Here is a 22743-nt window from a genome sequence, read left to right on the forward strand (position 1 = left end):
CCTTGATAGTACCAGGGAGGTGAGACACCTCCCTGGTAGTATCAAAGTTTGGGTCCCTGTGTGTACAAAGTGGATTGATGTAGATGTATTTCAGGCCCTCTTTCATTCTAAACTGGCATCCCTGTTATATACGTGTACAGTGTTGCATCCAGCTTAAATGAGTACCTATAAGAGTATCGAAATTACTGAGCATTATGGATTCTTTAAGCTACAAGATGCCCTAGTATGGGATTTCAAATGGAACCTTTTTATGGCATACCTTAATCAACAACTACAGGCCCTAGCATTCTTGTTTTTTGCTGCTGTATTTAAAGCCACTTTCCAATTTTGCTGATTATAACTTCAGTGATAAATTTCTTACCACTACTATTTGCCTATCTTTAATACTCCAAACACACTGTACTGGATGGTATTTCTGTGAGGTTGCCTTATACCGAGGGTCTCAAAACATTTATTCTTCTTTATATGCAAACTCGTCACAGCTGCCATTCTTAACAGCCTATTTTATTTCAACCATTTCACAGGCAATTTTAGTACTTGTTTGATTCTTTCTTATTCAACTAAAATTACCGGGAGGGTGGTTATGTAGGTTTTTGTTCAATTTTTATTGTTTTTTGTTATAAAATCATTTCACAGAGGCTTGCTCCTAATTATCAACTAATAGCCTGATGTATTTTGATCCACTTGCATGGGCAGAACTGGCTCTGCATATGGGTTGTCAGTTTTAAGTCTTGGCTTCATATACAGATACTGTGGAAGTATCCAATGTATTAAAGAGGGGTTATTTGAGGATTTGTATTGTTTGGGAAGGTGTAAAAGGATTGAAAGAGTACTTTCATTTGTCATATCCACAATCAGAGGCATTTTAATCTAAAACCTGCCATTTCGTATCTGTATGCTAATTTAAACCACTGATGTAGAATGCCTTCATCACCAGGAAAGATCATTAAGATAGTGTCATGATTTAAATAGTACATATTGCATAACTCTAATCCATATTCTGCCGTACATGATGAAGCTCTGGCTATCAACATTGTAATGTTGAGTTGATGAATGGACAGCAGAATTATGGCTTTAAAAAAACAACAACCACAACAACAAATCCTGTGGAGTCTGCGTAGTCCCACAATGCTAGGCTGTACATGTCAGATTGTAAGGATTAAGATTCAGTGCATCAACAAGTAGATAATACTTGAAGTATATAATGGAAATCAATGTAGGAGATTCAACACTGGATTGAAAACAACAATAACAACAACTAAAAAAAAACAACAACAGCTGTCTTCTTACAGTAAGTTGCTATAAGTGGTAAACTGATTTTCTTTGTCTAGGAAATATTGATGTCCACGTTGTCTGTTATGTCTTGTTTTAAATTAGTCTTCTGTATTATTTTGCAGTGGCATGAATCAATGTCTGTGATGTTCTCTATGTCTTCTCTGATTTCAGTTTTAGTTGGTGAATTGAAAAAAAAAGTGATAAAAAAAGCCCCAAAATGACTTCTGTCCTTTCATCACAATGAAAACAACTTGCGAAAATTAAGAACTGAAACACAGTCCCAGACCTGAATAAAGTCTGTCAAATATGTGGAAAATAAGTATGGCAGTGAGAAAATGTTATGTTTCCCCCACCAGTGGAAGGCAAGGGTATTAAAACCTTTAATAGTTACAGTGTATTGCTCCAGGCTGAGATAGACAGTCTTAGAAGGACTTATTTCGCAGATGTATGAAGCTATGATGTGGAATATTCTATCAGTATTTCTATCCATTACACCAGTGTGTCTTGAACATGGGATGATGACTTCCACTTTGAACCAATGCTGTTTTGAATGGTGTCAGTCTGACATCCACTTTGAATTTGTTTTATTTAATCTGATTTGATTTGATTTGATTTTTTTAATCTGATTTGATTTGATTTGATTTTTTTAATCTATAGCAAGTAATGGATGAGCTACTGGGCGAAGACTCAGTGCACCTGAGTCGACAGGACATCTGGCAGGGGGAGCGTCGACACCCTCAGGTGCCCCTCCAGAGGTCCTCCTCGCTAAGCTTCCAGCCAGGTGAGATTCCAGGAGAGTTAACCTTTTGTGTGCTTTGGATGCCAATTGGCACAGAAAACCCTATAGTGCTGTACACGCTGTCCAAAATCCCTGGCACAGAAATGGTTAAAGTGGAGCTGGTGGGTGTTGGGATGGGGGAAGGGTATATAGGGAGAGTTTGTGACATGATGATTAACCCTTGGAGTACCCCACACTTACAAAGTTTTCTCTCTCTTTTTTCTTTTTCTAGCATTGTGTCACATTATACTTGCAAGAAAGGATTTGAGTTCAGTGGTGGTCCTACAGTAAAGCCTGTCATCACCATGTCACACACTATTTGACAGTCTGAAAAATACAAATTCAAATCCCAGAGGTCATGCAAAGAGGGAAATATTTTGCTCTTTTATCTCCTCATTGTTTAAGTTCTATTTTGTGCCTCGGTTTATTAAACTGACAGCTTTGTTAGGGGTGAGCTTTCCTCTGACCAACAGTTAGAAATGCTGTAAAAAAGAAAAAAAAAAGTTTTTATTCATTACAGATGACAGAAATTTTTAGCAAAAGTAGTTTCCTTGTATGTGAAGATTAATTGATTATTGTATGATACAACTTTACATATGATTCGTGACCCAGAACTATTCTGATGATGTGTATGCATACCAATTTTGGTCTGCATAGCTTTTTTATTGTCATTACATATATTGTATTGAAAAGCAGGAATAGGAATGTGAATTTTTTCAATGTCAATCACAACGTGATGCAATGTAGCTTTAAGATCCCATAAAATCTCTATGAAAAAATCTTTCCATGCCAACATTTTTGGTGAAAATAGGAGAATAATACAAGCAAAATTTCTTTTATTATGTTGTTATTTTGCGTCATTTCTTCAAGATCAAACATCTCAAGGGCTTCTTCCAGGCAGTCCACCAGGATACATCAAGAAGAAGCAGTGGAACAAGTCTGAGGTAACAATCCCCCATGCTTCTTCACCTCAAAAATTCAAACTATGAATATTATAGAATAATTCTTGACTACCCCAGTGCATTCACATTAAATTGCGGCCAAAGCTGTAACAGATAACTGTGTAAAATAGTGCTTTGAGAGTTAATTTATATCTTTTATGATTTTTGTTGCTTTCTTTTGCTTGAATTAACACCACATTTCCTCCCAAATTCCCTGGCTTATTTTGATTTGCTTTTTTTTTTCATCAGTTGAGTTCAGCTTTTACAGAAGACAACATTGCTTTTTCTAGAGTTTCTTTATTATTTGTATCATATGAAGTTTATTAGATAGTATCTTTAAAAAAGAAATAAAATAAATGTATGACAAAGTAGAAGTAGTATTTTAATAGTCAATCATTTTTTGAATATTATGCAATGAATAAATCTATTTCTTAGCATAAGATGCTTAATATAATATCAAGTAACTGTGACTGACATATAGTAACGGCACTGAGCATATTGCCACCATTAAAAAATGGCATTAAGTTGGGAGGCCTTTTTCGAAATTTATCTAAAAGTCATAAGCAAGCTTCTATGCTGATTTGAGTTCTTGTATAGTCTTGGAACAAACTAGATGTTTCAAAGAGCCTAAACACCAATTTTTATTCAGGTGCAATTTTCCTTTGCGGAGACATGATATATAACACCAACGTATATTTGAATGCCTGGGACTGTGGTGCCTTGTGCATTTTGGTGTTCATTTGATGCACAATATTACAGCAAAACGTTTTTGATTTTATTGTACTTTGTTGCATTTTTTTTCTCACTCATGCATTCAGTCTGCGAGTAATGTGTTCATGAGACAGGTTATTCCATTATTTTTTGCTTCTCTTTCATACAATGCCCCTTTTGTGCATGGATTGTTGTAGAATAGTCAAGTAGAATACACAGTAGTCTCTTAAGGCTACTATAGCATTGATCATTCAGTCTTGATTTGGATTGCATATAAAATCTACTTATTTTTGGACAGATCTAAAATCCAACCGTTAATTACTCGGTACGTGGCAGTTCATAATATTCCAGACAAGAAAAGTAGCCATACATTACTTTTTCTGTTCGTACCTGTTTTGTTTCAGATATTTCTCTATGTTTTATTTATGTTTTGTCTTCACTCATACCAATAATATTGAAAAAAAAAATCAGATTCTTATCCTCAGTTTTGTATCATGATCTAAACTTAATACACCAAAAAGTCTTCGTCCTTTTTTCCTGTGGAAAACCTCAGCAACCTTTATGCAATGCCCAAGTCTGTTGATAGGTGATGTGTCTGAGGCAGAGGTCGTACATGCCATAAATGTGCTCGATGTGAAGTACATTTTGAAATCATGTAACCACATCCCCGTTATTTATTGGTGTGTTAGTCATGTCTTACCTCTAAACTGTCAAAGCGAGAAGACGCTATCTCGTCTACAGCCAAAAAAACAAAAAACAAACACCCCAGCAGGGCACTGCCTTCTCTGTGTTGTATTAATCTCTTTTGTCGTACATCTCGCTGAGATCAATTCGGGTCCACGAACAGAAATGACCACAGAAAATGCTTATGTCTCCTCTGATCTAGCTAATCTTGAGGGCGTCTAGGGTTTATGGTGTCTCTCCCTACCTTATTTACAAGGTAAAGCAAATCTGAGTTGGCCTTGAATGAGCAAAAGTATCATATGCATCGCCGTGGCAACGTGTGCAGGGTGAGGTTCACTAATTAACAACACTGGAAATAACAACGGCAAAACACAGCAAAAATTTGGGTTGCGAGGCTGTACCTTCCACCTGAATGCCCATCTGTATTTCTGTATCAGTAAGAAAAAAAAAATGATTATTTTATGATAAAGATATGATCTGTATTGATGCAAATTCTGCCACCAGGCAAGTGTGATAATGTACATTGACCCCTGTATTTGATCTGTTTTTCATTCCATTCAAATTTGTTGTTTTTTGGATCATTGTAGAATCAGGATCAGGATTATGTAGTGAGTACCCCCTCGCATGATATTTTTTTTTCCTTTTTCTTCTGTGGGCCCCAGTTTCATGTCTCATGCATGAATGGTTTTTTTTAGCATGGCCATTTCATCACAGCAAACTCTTAAAGGCAGTCATCATCTGTTCATCAGTGCACTTAATATTCATCAGATAGTAAAAACCTGCTGCTTTTGGAAACAAGGAAAAACTGGATGAAAAAAAAAAAAAACAACCTCAAAGTAGTGTAGCCCCTGACTGCAAGAGACATGACCCCGTATTACAACCATACAGACTAACTGTGAATCATGAAATGCATCAATCATGTTTGTGTTTCTGGTTTGATTATTTGAGATATGAAGTATATAAAGTTTGTGATACTTATGAGAGAGGTGTTTTTGCTCATTGAATGTTACCATACCTACTTTGGTGGGTTAATTCAAGAGGTTAGTGATCAAAGCTAGGAAAAAGCAAATACTTGAAACTGAAGCAAAGCAAGAAATTAAACTTCATACTTCATGTTTTCATACATATTCATAGTGTTACTATCCAACAATGTCATGCAAAGACAGAAAAAAATGACAAATCATGTAGTTGCTTGACAGGGCACAGTCAGTAACTGTATGTTTCTTCATACTTTTATACTCAATATTACGCAATCATGAAATTATACAAATTTCATGTTCATGTGCACCTGTGGAAGAAGTGTTCATCAATATAAATGCAATTCAGACAATCACCCAGAAACATGCTACACATTCCCTTCAATCACAGCTCATACAATCAGTAGTCCACAACATTTAGTTACAAATGTTATAGCAGCAAGATAAGTTATACCGTATCATATGCTAAATACTGGTATATGGCTGAAGCATTTGAAGGAACTCATGTTTTCTTTTCATGCTGTAGAAACTTTAAAAGTACTTTCAACTTTATAGAGTAGACCAGGTTTTCCTGAAGCCAAATAAACTTTGCTGGAAATTGGGAGCACTGAAGTTAGATGCCTCCTGCCTTGACAGTGAAATACCACTCATGTTTAAGGTAACTTTAATCAATCAGGTAAATTTAATAAACAGAATTTCAGAAGTTTACACTGAGATCAGACATGCAGTAAGAAAGCAATGGAATTTTAAAGTTGTCTTACAAGCCTCCGATAGACCTGCGGACAAGTCTTTCCTCTATTCTCTTCAAATGCTTAACATGAGATTAAAAGGAAATATATATTCCTTTACATTAGCCTTGTAGATTTGGTAATGTTGTTTTGTTTTTTTTAAGGGAAAAACATGGTTTCTATTCTATTCTTTTTTCTTTGTGCAAATCAAAAGGAGAATAATTATTAAGTAATGGCACCATTGCCTTGTCTTATGTGCATATATGGTTTCTAGTAATATCACAGTTTCATTTAAAACACTGAAAAACAGAAATGACTTCCAAAACTCATATTAGATCAAAAACGAGAAAAAAAAAGAGGAAAAAAGATTCTTCTGGTCCGATGTGTTTGATTTTATTCTGATTATCAATGCCAACTCAAGCATGGAGAGGTATTTAAGTCAGAGGAAGCCTAAAAAATGGATAGTGTCTATGTCATGTCAAACCAAAGTTTAAATCGCAAGATTAATTGTTATTGATCTTGGGGATTGAATTGTCACAAAGTGTATGCATGTTTGTAGATCAGAAAAATTGGAGTTTAGACTCAAAAGAGGTTGTGTGTAGTTTGATGTAGCTGCCTTGCTCCTATTTATGAGACACTTGTTGTATTTAGAGTTCAGAGGTCAGAAAGGGTCAGAAAGGGTCATCTTTCAGCTCAAGTTCAGTGTTGCTTGAAATTATGATAATTAGATTATAGCCAGTGAGTAGAGCATACCATTCATTTCATCTAGCCGGAGGGACATTGTGAGAAATAAACCTGTCCATATCTTTATAAAACATAACATGAGAACCGAGAAAACAAATTTGGATACCTGGGGTTGACCTTATTGTCAAGTTCACACTTTTTTCATCTCATGTCAATTACCATTAATACAATGTGAGTTAATTTTCCCATTTTTTTTTTAAGATCAAAATCTGTAGTGTTCGCAAAAGAGTGCTTTCGTGATAAAAAGTTTGCTGTGAGGAATCTCTCAATCAATAATTGTATCCAATGCTAGGTTAAAAAAAACAGGAATCATCTTCGTATTTCCAAAGAAAGCATTGCAGTTTTTAAATTCATAAAGCCCATAACTGTGCAGTTTTCATACACAATCATCAGAACTATCATTGAGTGACAACAATGAATGATATGTACAGTATATCTATCATAAACATATTCATGGGCTATTGAAACAACAATGATTATCTATCAGTAACAATTATATCTGTATGTATTTTAGTGTTCATTTTGTTTGGAAAAAGAAGCCTGATTAGAATAAAGTGCTGGCTGTTGTGTGGACCCCATTCAGTTTTAATTGACTTTTCATTTCCCATTGATGGACACAGTAATTTTGTTCGTCCGTGTGCAAAGTTTTAAGTTGCGTGTAACATTGTCGTGTAATATTATTTTTGCTATTGTAACTATCGCTCTTTTCAAGCACCATTTCTAGCATTTGCTGATCCCCTTCCATTATTCTCTCAGTCATCGCTCATGTCACGCAAATTGCTTCTGTTTTTGTTTTCGTTGTCATGTTAATGGTGCCATTCTTGTGCAGCTGTCAGTTGTTTGTTGCGAGTTTAATGATGATGTCATTGCTAGTGTGCATTGTGCGTGATGCCGCGTGACTAGGTGCGAATGTGTCACGTTGGCCCACTGTACAGTATGGCCTAGATACGGCCAGGCAGAACTCTTTGCTTGGCTACACACCTGCAATATAATGTACGTGTGAAAGTTTGAATGCTTGAAAGTATGTACGTATTGTCATGCCTGAATTTCAACAGGCATACATTCATGCTCATATGATACTTATATGGATGCATACATATACATACCTACATATAGTGTACATACACAAATCATACATACCTGCATGCATTTATACAGGTACAAACATGTACACACATGCATGAATACACATGTGAATATATGTGCAGAAGTACACGTACGTTTCATAAGCATTCAATTGAATTTGTTCTCCATGACTTACTGACAGAATGCGCCTTAGCCTTTACTTTATAACAAATATTAGCATGCTTAAAGATGCTCTGTTTTTTATGCTCCCTGCATCTGCTATGCGCAAAGTATTTTCTAATGCATGAAAAATGAGCATTGTACTGCTTTTGTCAAAATACTGTATACACCATACATTTAGCGAGTCAAATTTTTCGTGAATTTGGGACTTCTCCACAATTTAGTGGTTCAATTTACGATCGTGGAGCACAGTTATGAACAGAGAAATGTACACGTGCAGGTCGCATTCATGTAGGGATAAGAGTTAATTGACATTTTTGCGCGTTTTATAAATTTGCGAATGGCACCCGACTCACTAAATTCACGAAAATAAAAACCTCAAAATATATGGTGTATACAGTATATGTTCTTTTTTGTAGACTTTTGCAGTGACTTGATGCAAAAGGAGTGCTTTATATTCTTGTAGCCTAGATGATTTAATAAAGTGGTGTATTGAAGGTGACTTGTGCTAGTACTTTTTTTTTTTTTTGTGGTAATGTCTTTAACTTGTGTATTATTACAACTGTTTAAAGATGCTTGTGGGTATATCTTATTTTTGTTTAAGTTTAGATTAGATTTGTTTTGGTACTCATTGGGGTATGTAGATGTTTGTTTTGCCACTCAACCTTCAAAAACAGGGCAGGACCTTCAAACTCTGCATGAGGCCATAACATTACAATGCATTTCTGCCCCTGTAATCTTCATAGTGACTGGAAGTTGAATTAGTGTGAAGAGAGAAAAAACAAAAACAAAAAACAAAGATTGCTTGTAAAATGTACCTTGGCTTCATTTCAACTTAAATTACTACTTGTAGTTCACATGACTGTGCCTTTGGCTGGCAGACACTCTGTAACCTGATTCAATGACAAGGTCATACTGTCCTCTATAGGAGAGGCCAGGCAGGGTCATGTGACACATAACTGCCAATGAGTTGCAACAAATGTAGCATGTTGTAAGCCTCTTGTCCATCCTTTTCAACTTCTTTTTTTTTGAATGTACATAAACAAGAATGTCAGCACTGATTCTGGATTAGATTACAAATTGCACTGGAAATTGGTGGAAATTGGAGAAAAAATATGGATACATTTCTGAAGCATTTATACCATGTAAAGACTTCAGGTTGCACTCTCTGATGAAATGCAGAAGACAAATATTGAATTTCCTCCCAAATGCAGAGCTTCTGTTTATTTTCATGATGGTGTTCATTTACATATGTGAGAGTCTTCAGTCATGAGCATCTGGAGATTATTTTAGTTATGTTCTTCTCTGTGAAAGAACCCTAGCAATTGTTAATTTCATGAAAGCATGCTTTTATTTGGATACCGTGTAGATATTACAGTGCATCTTACATGTTATATATCAGTTGTGGGATATGTTTTCTTGTGTTTTTACTTTGTAGTTGAGTATGGCATTGTTCATTACCTTTGTGCCTGACATGTGACCTTATTATCCATGTATTCCTTTAGAAACACTCAATATAATGAGCATGCCAAGTTGATGGAGGGGAAAATGCCTCCTTTGGTAGTATTAATGTGAAGCATTTGCCAGTGTAGTGAAAAATGCTCTGAATAACAAGATTTCGGGATTCTAGGCTAGCAGAATCTATATTTCTTCTTCTTTTTTCTGTTGACATTGGGGGATATGAAACATCTGTTAAGCTTTTGCTAGTGTTCTGCAGAATGCTTCAAGTAACAAGATTTCCTGATTTTAGGATAGCAGAATATGGTCATATTTTTCTTCTTTCTTCCATGGATGTTGGAGAAGAAAGAAATGTGTCTCATAGCAGTTTCCTTCTCCTTACTTTCCATAACTGGTTTGCAAATGCCTTTAATTTCTATATGCATGCTTTCTATGCAAAAGCTATCCATGATGTTGCCAAAAATGACTTAAGAGATACCTAAGACTTGCCTTACCTAGCAACAGTGTGACATTTGGTTACAGTGTTTATTGTAGTTATAGATTCAGAAAACACATATGGGCAACTTATCAGACTCTAGACAGGCCTGTTGCAGGTAGATGAGCTCATTCCACTGAACAATGCTCTCTCACTAGCGCTTCATCTTTTATGAATAAAATGGAAAATGTACAATTTGGTAGAGTGTTTTACACAAGAGGGAACTATTTAACATTCAGCCATCATTCATTCTAAAAGAAATCTCCTCCTCCTTTTTTCAACTGTGATAAATTTTGCAGCCCATGTTGCTACATGTCGTAATTAAACGCCCTACAGAAAATGCCTTCCCCAGGTGGATGGAATCTAAAATCTCCATCTTGTTCTCCCCAATCCTTTCCTGCAGTCATTTGACAGCCTGGTACTGTCTTCCATCCACCACCTGTCCATCAAGATGAAAGATTCTGCGGACAAGATTGCCTTCAAACTCAAGTAAGCTGAACTCTTGCTTTATTTCAGTTTCTTTATTATGATCTTGTGGGTCCTTCCCTTTCTATCTGTTTTTTCTGCAATTCTGGCCAGTTAAAATCTTGTTTGAATCCCAGAGTGTGAAAATACTAGGTGGAACTTTTGTTTTGCTGGTATTAAACTTCTCAGAGGCTCAAAGAAAGTATTGATATAGATATAAAGTGTGCAAGAGTGGTACAGATGTTGTTTGTAACCAGAAAATAGAAGGGTAAAAGAAAAATGAATTGGTATTTGAATTGAAGTGATCTTCTTGTGTTGATTTCAGCAGCCTGCTCAGACATATCATGCAACATCTTCTGTGATATGGTTTTGCAAATTTTCTTTCAATAATTCTATTTTCTTCAACTCTGGCTTCCCCTGTTATATCACCTCTGATAATAAAAAATGACACATGGCCCCATAATGGTTCATTCCTTGGAGAAAAAAAAAAAAAAAAAACTCCCCAAAGCTTGACAAAAAACAACAACAACAACAATAACTTTCAATTTTCCACTAGTAAAGTAGCATCACTCTTTGTCTTTCTTTTTTAATCCTTGTGTATGTCAATCCTCTACGAAGCAAAGGACTTTACATGCGAATCCATCAGTCAGTGTGCTGGTTGCAATTTTAGCCTTATCAAAATGTCATGTCATATAATGTGTCATCCCTAACCTACACTTTTGTCTGCACTTGGTCTTTTGTGTGTGACTTTTGATAAGATGTTTTTAACTCATGCTTGTTTGAAGGCTAGCATCACATTGTGAAAGAGACAGAGAAAGAGAGTAAGAGATATTGGGGGGGGGGGGGGAGGGGGGGGGGGGGGAGGGGGGGAGGGGGGAGGGGGGGAGATGGAACAGAATCCAAAGAGGAAGTGTGCCTTAAGAGATGTGTGCAAGGAACATCTGAAATCTCTTTATCCCAGAAATGATTTCAATGCAAAAATGCTGTAAACAAAAAAAAAAAAGACAAAAAAAGTACCCCCCCAAAAAAGAAAAAAGTTTTAAACAGCAAGAGATAGAACCTGAAAAAAACCCAAGAAGACATTTTGAGAGGAAATCCTGACCTATTTCTGTAGAGTTTTCATGTCTGTGATATTGTAGACTGTCGTCACTGATGGCCATCTTAGGATACACAGTGCCATTACTGATTTCATCTCTGTAGATCCTGACTAGAATCCTTGTGTGTTGCTGCTGCAGGATGTCGATCAGTGAAAGATAGAGATATTTTAGGTTTCCAAGGTCCATGCATGACTGCATATCTGATGCTGCCCTGTCTTGATTTACAGCTCAATGATGAGTGAAATGTTTCAAGGGGTTTCTGTAGCTGTAAACAGACTGTTACTTTGTTCGTTTGTGTGTGTGTGTGTGTGTGTGTGTGTGTGTGTGTGTGTGTGTGTGTGTGTGTGTGTGTGTGTGTGTGTCATTCGCTGTTATGGTAATGGCAGTTTTATAATGGTGATAGAAATAATGATGATAACAATGAATCAGATAATGGTAATTATGAATAATGATGACAACAGTGTTGACGATAATGGTGGTAACAATGATTGTGATAACAGTGATGATAATATCATTAATGTGACCATCGTCACCATGAATATCGTTCTCGTTATTGTAAAAGTCAATATTCTTGCGCAATTAATATTTCACGCTTAGTGGCTCAAAAACATATTCGTGGGTTCTTGAAATTGTGCTCAGCAATTATCAACCCATTCAACGTATGCAGAGAAAAGTGTGATTTTCACTGGTTTTACAGTGTAAATGCACACTAGCCAAAAGTAGAGTGAAATATACGAAAATTAATGTACTGTGAACATTTCTGCTTCTACATTATTGCTTTTATATGATTGTTACGTTGGTGATACTTTGACTCAGACCAACTTAGATGGAGTGTGCAAGAGTGAACTGCTGATTTTAGCATTTTGTGAGTCATTTCACAAGGGCACCACCAAATCTCACAGCTGCAATAGAGAGAGCTACAGAGTGTGAGCTGTGGTATTTTGATTCAGAAGTCAAGGAGGTTTGCATGGCACGTGTCTGCTAAAAAGCTTCTGGGTCCTCTGATCTGTCCTCTTGCAGGAAGCTGCAGCAGCCGGGTGCCAGTGAGGAGGAACTGTCTCGCGTCCTGAGGGACTCCGAGTTTCCGCTGCTCAAGACCAACAACAAGGAGGTCGCAGGCATCCTGCAGAACTTACGGAAGATGGAGAAGAGATTAGAAGGTGAACTACTTTAGACTGAATCCCTCTTCATTATTCTTTCTCTCCCACTTATTGAGGAATAAATGAGAAATGCTGTGTAAAAACTGCCATTGATGTGTCTATCTCCAAATCAAATTGAAGGTTATGTCTCTGCCATACCATACTGTGGAGATTTATTAATACTTAACTCAGGAAAGATCTGGTCGAAATAGAGAACTGTCTTCAATTTAGCAACTTGTAATGTCACGTATACCAAACACATGGAAGATGGAAAATACGCCCTTTTTAGCAAATTGCAAATTGAGTCATGTCATTTATGGCAATGAACAGTTTAACATTCGACATGATATATAAATTCATCTTATTTCTTATTGAATGCTTTCACATGTTCTGCTGTAAACAGTTGATGTATTGTAATCAAATTGAAGAACCTAATGCTCAGTATCATCGCCAATTTAAAAGAGTTTCAAAAACAAAATGTTTGGAGTGTGATAAACAGTTTTATGATGAAGATTATGTTTTTATTATAGTTTTATGAAGGGGAGGTCAAGACAACAGTACCAGCTGGCTGTCCTCAAAACCCTCAGAATGAAGTTTGTATACAAGTGCATAATTTCTCAGTTGTATTTAGGTGTAAAAGAATATCATTTATTTTGTGAGAGGACTTTCTCATCATTTTGATGTGTAAAGTTGAGGAGTTCTGAGTAGTTTACATTTGTAAGTTTTATCTGTATTACTCGCAAGTTGTAACATCTCTGTTTTACCCTGGTATGCATCACAGAAATCCACAGCATGGTGGACCCTCGCAATGAGATCAAGCTCCCTGAGCAACTTTCGCCTGTCAACCAGATGCGGCGGCAATACATCAACGAGTTCAACTTCGGCACCGCCTCCGACTCGGAAAGCCCCAGGTCACTGCCCCCGTCCACACCCCGGGGCCACGTTGGGCGGGCGGGCGCGGTCAACCCGGCCCTCGCACGGCCCAGGCATCCCCAGCAACAGCAGCAACAGCAGCAGCAGCATCATCCTCAGGCCCACTACCAGCATGAGGAGGTGGAGTGAGTATTAACCTCTGAGGGGGTTTGACTCCACCCCCCTTTGAGACCACTGGGGTAGCATATCCCAAGTGACTGGTATCATCTCTCAATGCACATTCACATCTTCCTCTCTCATGTGATGTGCTGCAAACATGAAGTCCCCATCAACAGAAGATGGATAAACAGCATCTCTGTCTAATCCAGGAGCTGATGAGACTGCATCACTGGAAGATGATGTTGAGGTCATCAGGGAGCAGTCTGAGGGACTGCTCCAGGACTGTGATGTAGACAAGAGAAAAAATAGTGTAATTTACCAAGGTTTTAACTTGCCATTCTAGTATTTCTAGTGATCGAATGAAGTGGAGGACGAAAGTGACGAAATCCCTCGGCAACAAAGAGGGGAAGAAGTCACACCAGAGCAAGCTTGGAGAAGGAGGAGGAGGATGGGCTTGTCATCTGAGAGTTTGATTCTGGACTCTATAAGTGACATGTGATATTAGATTTGATGAGGTGGCCAAGCTTTCTCAAACTCATCCCGCTCAAACTTCTCAAACTCCTCAAACTCATTCATTCAGGCCGTCAGTGATCAATGTTTGGAGGGAAATGAAACGCCGTCATTTGCTCATCAAGTGTGCTGATTTACTTCCACTGTTCAACTCTCTCTATCTGGAGCCTGTGTTACTCATCATCAGCTGTATCAGACAAACTATTGCCAAATGATGATGAAGGAAGCTCTGGTGGATTTTGATAAGTGTAGTGGGGGGTGTCCGAGGCAAAACTCTGCGTGTTTGCTCCATCAGCCAAGGATAGATTCTATCTCCAGCAAGAACAGACACATGGCATCTGGAGATATTTCTCTCAGTAATTTAAAACTCCTGTTTGTGAGAGTCTCTCTCTAGTAAGAATTGAACTCTTGATATTTTGAGATGTTACAATGTTCAAAGAGAGAGAGAGAGACAGACAGACAGACAGATACAGAGTGAGAGAGAGGGGGAGAGAGAGAGAGAGAGAGAGAGAGGGAGAGAGATAGAAACTAAGTGATGGACTGTTGGGTAATCATATTTTTCTTTTATAAAGATCAATGTCGTTCATCTCATATCATCACACACTCCTGAAAAAGACAAAAAAATATCTGTAGCCCACCAACAGTGTGTTTGTGTGTGCATATACGATTGTTGTATAAGCAATATGTGCTATGAGAGAGAAAGTCAAATTTAGCAAAATATAAGAACAAAGAATCGAGAGAGATCGAGAGAGAGAGAAAATAATAACTAAGTATTATACGACAATCAAGTATTTTTTTCCTGAAATACACTGCTGTTTTTTGGCCTTGCAAACGAAGTGTGGCTGAACTTGTAGCGTTTGTTGGAATGTCTTACTATCACCATCTCAAGTTCAGATATGTCCCTCTGAGACAGAGTTAGATAGAAAATAAAATTGAATTTTCATCTCAATTAACTTCCTTAGTTTTGCTATGGTTGTCTGTAGTATATAGTGAATAAGAATTCCTACATGCCTCAGTATGAGTCAGATTTATGCAAGTGATGAGTGTATTCTTTCTGTTAATTTTTACATCTAAAATGTGGTAAAAAAAACAAAATAAAAAAGTGAAACACAACAAGTAAATTGTGTTGAACTTGGATCAGGGTAAAAACTGATATAGGTAAATTATTAGTATTTGTAATTTTGATTTGATGAAGAGCAAACAATGTAACAAGAGCAAAATGATGATTTTTTTTTTTGATTTTTGATTTTTTTTTTGGCAACAGGCACATAACATACATGTACAGGCATATAAACTCCACTCAATGCCATGGAGTTGTCTGTGATATATGTATATGTTCACAGACCAGTTATTCCATGTTAGAGCAACATGAGCAAAGTGTGCAAGTTTGACCAGTTTGTTCCAACAGAAGTTTGACGGTGCTCAGGTGTTTGTGAAATCTGGCCTGCATCAAATTACCCCATGATTGCAATAATAGCATGAAGTGATGTTGGCCCAAACTTGGTGTATATTTAGTTCTGAGATGATGGAGAGGGCGCGGACTCCCGTTGTATATAGCCTAGAGAATTGAGAGGGAGCTAGCATTCCTTGGTAGAACGATATTGCATACAGCTATGGTACACCGAGGAAGGAAATGCAGCAGAACAACCTATAATTTAAACTTACAAGATATGTGTAAAACTGCCAAAGTTGTAACAAATGGGCTGCAGTGTCTGCTGTTATCGTAAGTTACCATTATCTTCAATGAATTGAGCTCCTGAGGATTTTTTTTTTGTAGTGTAATCATATGCATGCCAAATATGAGAGGAGGAATCCATGTTAAGTCATTGTGTTGATCCAAAGGGAGTACCGTTACTCATAAGTACAAGTTTGCATGGCAGCTTATCGATTAATTAATATGTGCATGAAATAACCAACAGTAAGTTTGACCTATCGAGAGGTGTTCTTTAGTTATATCGAAAGGTTATTTCTCCCATCATTGCAATGTGTAATATATACCAAGAGATAATTTATCAGACATAATTTTGAAATCGTACACTACAGAGTATTTGTGACTTGTTGGCATTTATGTAAAGGAAGGAATGTCAAGGAGTCATCTCTAATATTGTTCATACACTGCTTGTCAATTCAAAGTTACACATGGTTTGTGAGTAATCTCATTTGAGTCAACATGATTTTTTTGTGTGTCATCTTCATGCCTTGCTTTACGGTTGGACTTATTCAAATACCCAAATGAAATGTGATAACGAAATTCCTGTGATGTCCATGTCGCTGGCTGAGAATGATAAGGGCGTAAGTTACCACTACAGCCATAGTGTTTGAGGCACCTTAATGACATTCTCTTTCTCAACCGACGATGTAGTCATTAATATCAAAGACCTCTGGAAGATGCGTTTACCAACTATAATGATCTGTTCATTAACCACCAACGTTCTGTTTATCTTTTTTCATAAGCTGCAATGGTTTTGTGTTTGTTCTTATCTGTTGAAAGGAGATTGTCAAATCGTCAAATTTTTATTTATGCTGTATATTTTCTTTGAAAGTTATTTTTTTATGTATATTTTTGAGTCTTATATTTACTTTCCCCCGTATATAAAAACTGATACTTCAGGTCTTAATGAATGATCGCATTGTTGAAAGAAAATGTATGATATGAAGTTTAACATATAATAACAAATTCAAGTAATTTAAAAAACCACGTACCAGTTATACCAGGGATTTCTGGTTAAGAAGTTAGAGTGTTTCTTGTAATGAAATAAAAGACAGTTATTGATAAAAGTTCACCATCTTTTGACAAAATTGTTATCTGGGAACAATCCATTATGCCAATAACATCTGCAAGTGTGCCACATGACGTTTTCATTTTTTGTCAAGAAACCGATGTCAAATGTCAGAAAGAACTTTCTTCAAAACCAATTGGCCAAAGTGACATCTGACTGAGTAGAATCTTACTGAAAGTGAAGATTCTGGATAGTGATTTTAAACCAAAAACAAAGTGCTTGTTTATTGATGAGGTAATCTTTCATTTTGCTACACCAACACGTTTGCACACGATTTGTTTGGAATTTGAGGCGTCTCTCCTCGCATCCAAGTGCCTTTACAATCGTCCATATTTTCTCTTTCTTTTGTGTGCATTGGCCAACGCTTGATACACTGTCCTGTTGTTGCTGTAAAATGTGGTGAATTTAAACCATGACCTGGTTAATCTAATTTGCCACATGGATGATAAAAAGAGTGTGATTGTGGAACAAGATGCACTGAACTTGTTGGTAAGCAAATCTTGAATGCCGTGTTGAGATACTTCTCATTTTGCAAACATAAAATATTTTGATTCTTGCCTCAGACAAAACCATGAATGTCAACTACTCATTCATACCCTGTACGTATGACTGTCTTTGTACCACATAGCCTTTTTTAAGTTGAGTATTTAAAGACTGATGACGCATTGCACTGCAGTGTATAAAGGATCGGATTATAGACACCTTTGTGAGCACGCAATATTAAATGTGGCACATTTCAAGTCGAGTGACGAGTCTTCTGTATGTATTGTAACTGCCAGACTCGCCTTTTGTGTTTACTCTTCTGCAAATCTCACCCAAGAGAGTATACAATTTGCAAGCACGCAAAACTGACATTTTAAACTTGAGAGAACTCCGAGTACAACTCGAATAAATTGCATGAATGCAAAGAATATGATGCAAAAGTATATCCTCTGCATGTGTGTCCTGGTATGGTGTTGTTCGTCAAGTTTTTGTACTGGTGGCAGAGTTTACCCAACTGCTAAACGTTATCCTCCCAATTTCCACCTGATCTTGCACAGAACAAGCTTAAGAAGTGTGACCTCTCACTGTTAATGATACATACACACACACACACACACTCATACGCGTCTATGGTGGAAACCGAGGACCTGTTTTACCCATAAGAATTTTACCACATAACCGAGGACCTGTGTGTCAGTAGGACTCTTGTCAACTGAGGACTCATTCATATATTACCATCCAACCGAGGACTTATTACAATAATGCTAATTGAGGACCTACAAACATGTACCCCTACATGCAAAAGCATGCAAAAGCAAACCGTTTGGAATGGTCTGCTTACCGAGTACGTCCTCTGTTCTCTGTGTCCTCGGTTTAAATGTGAAGTTCGTATGTGTGTCCTCGCTTTACACCATGGGTAAGTGCACACACACACATACATTCTTGTAAGATGCTTCAACCAGGAATATGATAGCTTGCCCTACGTTAAAACCAGGCATATTCCATTATTTGTTTTTAAGTTTGGTTTTTTTTTTTTTGATAAACGAAAACCGTAAGAAACAATACTTAAACTCAGTTTGGTTAGTAAAAATTCAGGCATAATGTAGTAATACACAACATCAAGGATATGTTTAAGAATTTTCACATTTCCCCACTTGAATCGTGTGAAAACCATTGACCTTCATACAGGTCCTAAATATGCAGAAAGGGCAGGTGCATTATACATATGTACATGTATACCTCAAATGTAGTCCTAGGGCCTTCACCCTAATCAGGCCGTTTTTTTTTTTGTTTTGTTTTTTGTTTTGTTTTATTGGCTATGCTAAATCGGGGGGGGGGGGTGGAAGGGAGGCAGATTCCACACAGAACAAACAAACAGACACACATGCACGCACACACACATACACACACAATATCTTTTTCTACATTACATACCTGTACACATCAAGTGTCTTCATATCAAGCAGCTGAAATGAGAATCTTATTGAAACAAAAGCATCTTTATTCTTTGCATTGTACATCTGATATATTTTTTGCTTTTTACAAAGGAGAAGAATATAATTTGAATTGCAGGTACATTCAGATTACATCTATTAAATATCTCATCTGGTTTGATATTTTTGACAGGAATACACAAGAATCTGACATATTCCACACACACACACACACACACACAATTCAAGCAATTTACACAGATTTTTCAGACATACAAGAATTTCTTGCAAAGTATCATTGAATGGAAGCAGTGGAATGAAAGAAATGTCTTCAAGAAAAAAAAAGTTCAAGTGAAATTAGTCACATTAAAAGAATTCTTTTTTGGCACCATTAGATCATCAACAAAGCCTTAGCCAGGGCATGTCGGTGGCACTACACTGTATCTTGTCGAGGCTTCCAATTTTACCATTTTTACATCCAGTAAAGGCAGCAACAAATCTAAAAGCATTGATGATTGTAATAGTGATGATGGTGCTGACATCGACAACAACAATAATACTTACCAAGTACATGTGTTACCAATAAGCATTTAGGGAACTAACTTTCGGCAACTTGTGTGTGACTTCGAGGTTTGAGGCAAACTATTTTGTACACAAGGAGGTAAATCTCAGTTGAACACAAGATAATATACTATTTGGTGATTGCACAGTGAAAGTGAATGCCCTCCTGTGATTTTGACACTTCAACCCACTTAAGCTCCATTCTGGGGGAATACACATTAATAATACACACAAAATGAATATAATGATGACATGCATAATTGCTTGGATTAATACTCATTGCTATTGCTGTTAATGTAACACAAGATGGCAGCCACAGCCTAGAATCATACATTTTCCTCTGATACCAAATACTGTCATCAGGATACTAACATTGATCACAAAGTGCAAAAGTTTGTCACGAAGAGGCTTCTACATAAACCCAAACTCAACAATCAAGGCACTTTTTGCAAAGCATGTATTTGCCTGCAAAACTCAACTGGTGTACCTCAGAGACCATTAAATAAGACTAAAAATCAGTCAAGAAAATCTATGTTGCTCTCCACAATCATATGTCACAGGGTGGCAATGACATATTACAACAGCTTACTAATAGTAAAGGGCTATGGTGAATTAATGTTTTATGCATTCTACATGTGAAAAGTCACAGTAAGTCGTTGTACGTCATACAAAACTTGTACCTCCATATGGATTTGAGTGCTTAACATACACTTTGTACCTTTTTTCCCTCGTCAAGCAAGTACTCTGTATATGCCATATATCTAAGAATCTAATTTTTCACGAATTGGGAGTTCCTGATAATTTTGTGAGTAGTTAAATTTGTGATTTTGGAGTACAGTACTGAACACAGAAATGAATGGGTGCACGTCACATTCATCTCAATATCAAAGTTTATAGTTTCACCTGTTTTTGAATTTGCGAATAGCACTCAACTTATGAAAAATGAAAAAATAAAAACCTCACAAAATATTTGTCGTATACACTGCTGTGTCTAAAGAGTATATTTGCTACAGAACAAAACAAAACAGAGGAAAAATCAGCTGCATAAAGAAAGTGGTTCAAAGTATTACAGAATCTCAGAGAGTTGCCCTCATCTGCTCCTGTTATATTAGGATGACATCTCTTAAAGTGGTTCACAACCAGTCATCATTCCACCATAGCCTCATCTATCAGGGAAGCAAATTGTCATTTCTGTTTATCAGAGAAATTCATTGGCAAAGGTTATTACCTTTACTTGGTAGTCACTTCCATATTGTCAAAAGATGAAATTCATTCTTACTTATTCAGACATTAAATAAAAAATGATAACGCATGATGACTGGAGCTGTACTTCATGTTTTTTTTTTTTCTTCTGTGAGCTTCGAAAGGACAATTCTGATGAGTACATTCATTAAACCAGAACTAGACTAGTGAACTAGAAATGCCCTTAAAAAGCATCTTGTAGTTTTACTTTTCTTCCATACATATCTCAAGACCCTGTTTACAAATTCATATAACCAAGTTCTGTACATTAAAACACAAACAAAACAACCCCCCCCCCCCCCCCCTCTAACAACAACAACCAAAAAAAAAAAACAAATGTTGACAGTAATGGTGTTTGGGACTGTGTTTGGGACATCAACATGATGCAATGAAGAGTTCATGCTTTTCTGAGGCATATGTTTCAGGCGAGCTGACATCTAAAATATGTTTGTTTTACTGTGTCTTGAAACTTGAAGCAAATTGCTGGAATATAACTCAGAATAGTAACTTCTTTTTAAGTAGATATTTCCTATATACAAGACACATTGCTAGATAACCAAGTACGCATTATTATCTGGAAGTAAATGACATAGAAGTACGGAAGCATAGAAATATAGAAGGAAGAGTTTTTGCATGGCAAAAATAGTAAACTTTGCAACAATGCACAGTTGGTTATACAAGATTATCATATGCCACATAAGAAGGCAAGTTAACTCACACAATGAGAATCAATATTATGCCAGTGATAGCAGCCAATCAATGTTCAACATAGGTATACAAACAGGACAAGTCAAACATAAGGAGCAGTAGATGTTTGATTACAACCAAGCAAAAAAAAAATAGAATGATATGGAATTCATGAATACGTAAATTGTATGGAATTCTTGTTTCAGCGGTTAAAAAAAGAAAAGAAAAACAGATATTGGCCAAGATCACATACACAAGTTGGATGAGCAATGCCTCACAAACTTTCCAACTGGTCTGGACAAAAAGTCATTTATTAAATTCCTTGCTTGAAATGAAACCAAGGAGGTTCGAGAGATGGAGTTACAACTGACTATAATTATTCAATCAGCTGTCAGTTTTCTATGGATGGACAAAAGAATTCCACAGGTGCATTTGTGCCTTTGATGTTCGATGCTTGAAGCCGCCATCTTTCTGAGCAATCTGAAGATTCATTTTTAATGCTAACATAATATCGGGTATATGCTGCTCGTTTATATATCAAATGCAATGAAATTTCACCTAATGATAAAGCATATAAAACAAAAGTCAATTCCGTTCAAAAATATGTGCAAAAGTGTAAACCTGAGCTGTATTTTGTGAAAGTGTTTGAAAGTTTACCCTCATGGAAAGCCGGTTTTATCACTTTTCTCCTTATTTCCGCCAAATGAAACTAATATGGTATCATCTTCAAGTATAGTTCTTTATAAATTAATATGTCAGATTAGCATACAGACACGTACAGTCGAGTAATTTTGATATCTATTTCAGCAATATTTGAGCAATTTCTATTCCCGCATCCCCGTGCCTTTACCATTGTCTACCGCCCATCGTTTGTAAGTAGGGATAGCGAAAAGTAATTACCATTACAAAGACAATTCTTCCTTGGAAAGTGGCTGGTGATTATGCAATGAGACACTAGTCAATTGTCTTCGCATCTGAGTGGCAGATCCAGTTTGACACATACTTCAAATATTTTTTGAGTGGCGGCTTCGAGCATGGGATCAAAGCGAATAAGATTGTTGTGACTCCATTTCTCGAACTTCCTTGATGAAACCAAGCAGAATAAATAAAATCATATGCGTCAAATACTGCAGAGTGGCAGCAACCTCCCTAAAACTTTTTAAGGCAGTTGGGGTTGCAGTTGAGCAGAATTACTGGCCAGTCACATGACCTTGTACAAACCAATGGGAGTGCTGTGAGACAATGACATCACCTCCGCTAATTTGCATACCAAATGTGGTTGTAACTAGCATCACTTT

At 36.8% G+C, this 22743-nt stretch overlaps 1 protein-coding gene across 1 annotated transcript in view; it reads left to right on the forward strand.

The window, feature by feature from the left end:
• LOC139719351 (uncharacterized) overlaps nucleotides 1-13779 on the forward strand; it is a 93852-nt gene extending 80073 nt beyond the window's left edge. The window contains exons 14-19 of the mRNA XM_071630766.1: nucleotides 1933-2056; nucleotides 2924-2997; nucleotides 4977-4997; nucleotides 10420-10505; nucleotides 12599-12738; nucleotides 13499-13779. Coding sequence (XP_071486867.1) covers nucleotides 1933-2056; nucleotides 2924-2997; nucleotides 4977-4997; nucleotides 10420-10505; nucleotides 12599-12738; nucleotides 13499-13779 — 726 coding nt within the window. The remainder of the gene's footprint in view (nucleotides 1-1932; nucleotides 2057-2923; nucleotides 2998-4976; nucleotides 4998-10419; nucleotides 10506-12598; nucleotides 12739-13498) is intronic.
• Nucleotides 13780-22743: the final 8964 nt, after the last annotated feature.

The sequence above is a fragment of the Diadema antillarum genome, unplaced genomic scaffold (assembly GCF_040938485.1).
Source record: "Diadema antillarum isolate AM-2024a unplaced genomic scaffold, OU_Dant_1.0 scf00000109, whole genome shotgun sequence".
In the NCBI taxonomy this organism is placed as follows: Eukaryota; Metazoa; Echinodermata; class Echinoidea; order Diadematoida; family Diadematidae; genus Diadema; species Diadema antillarum.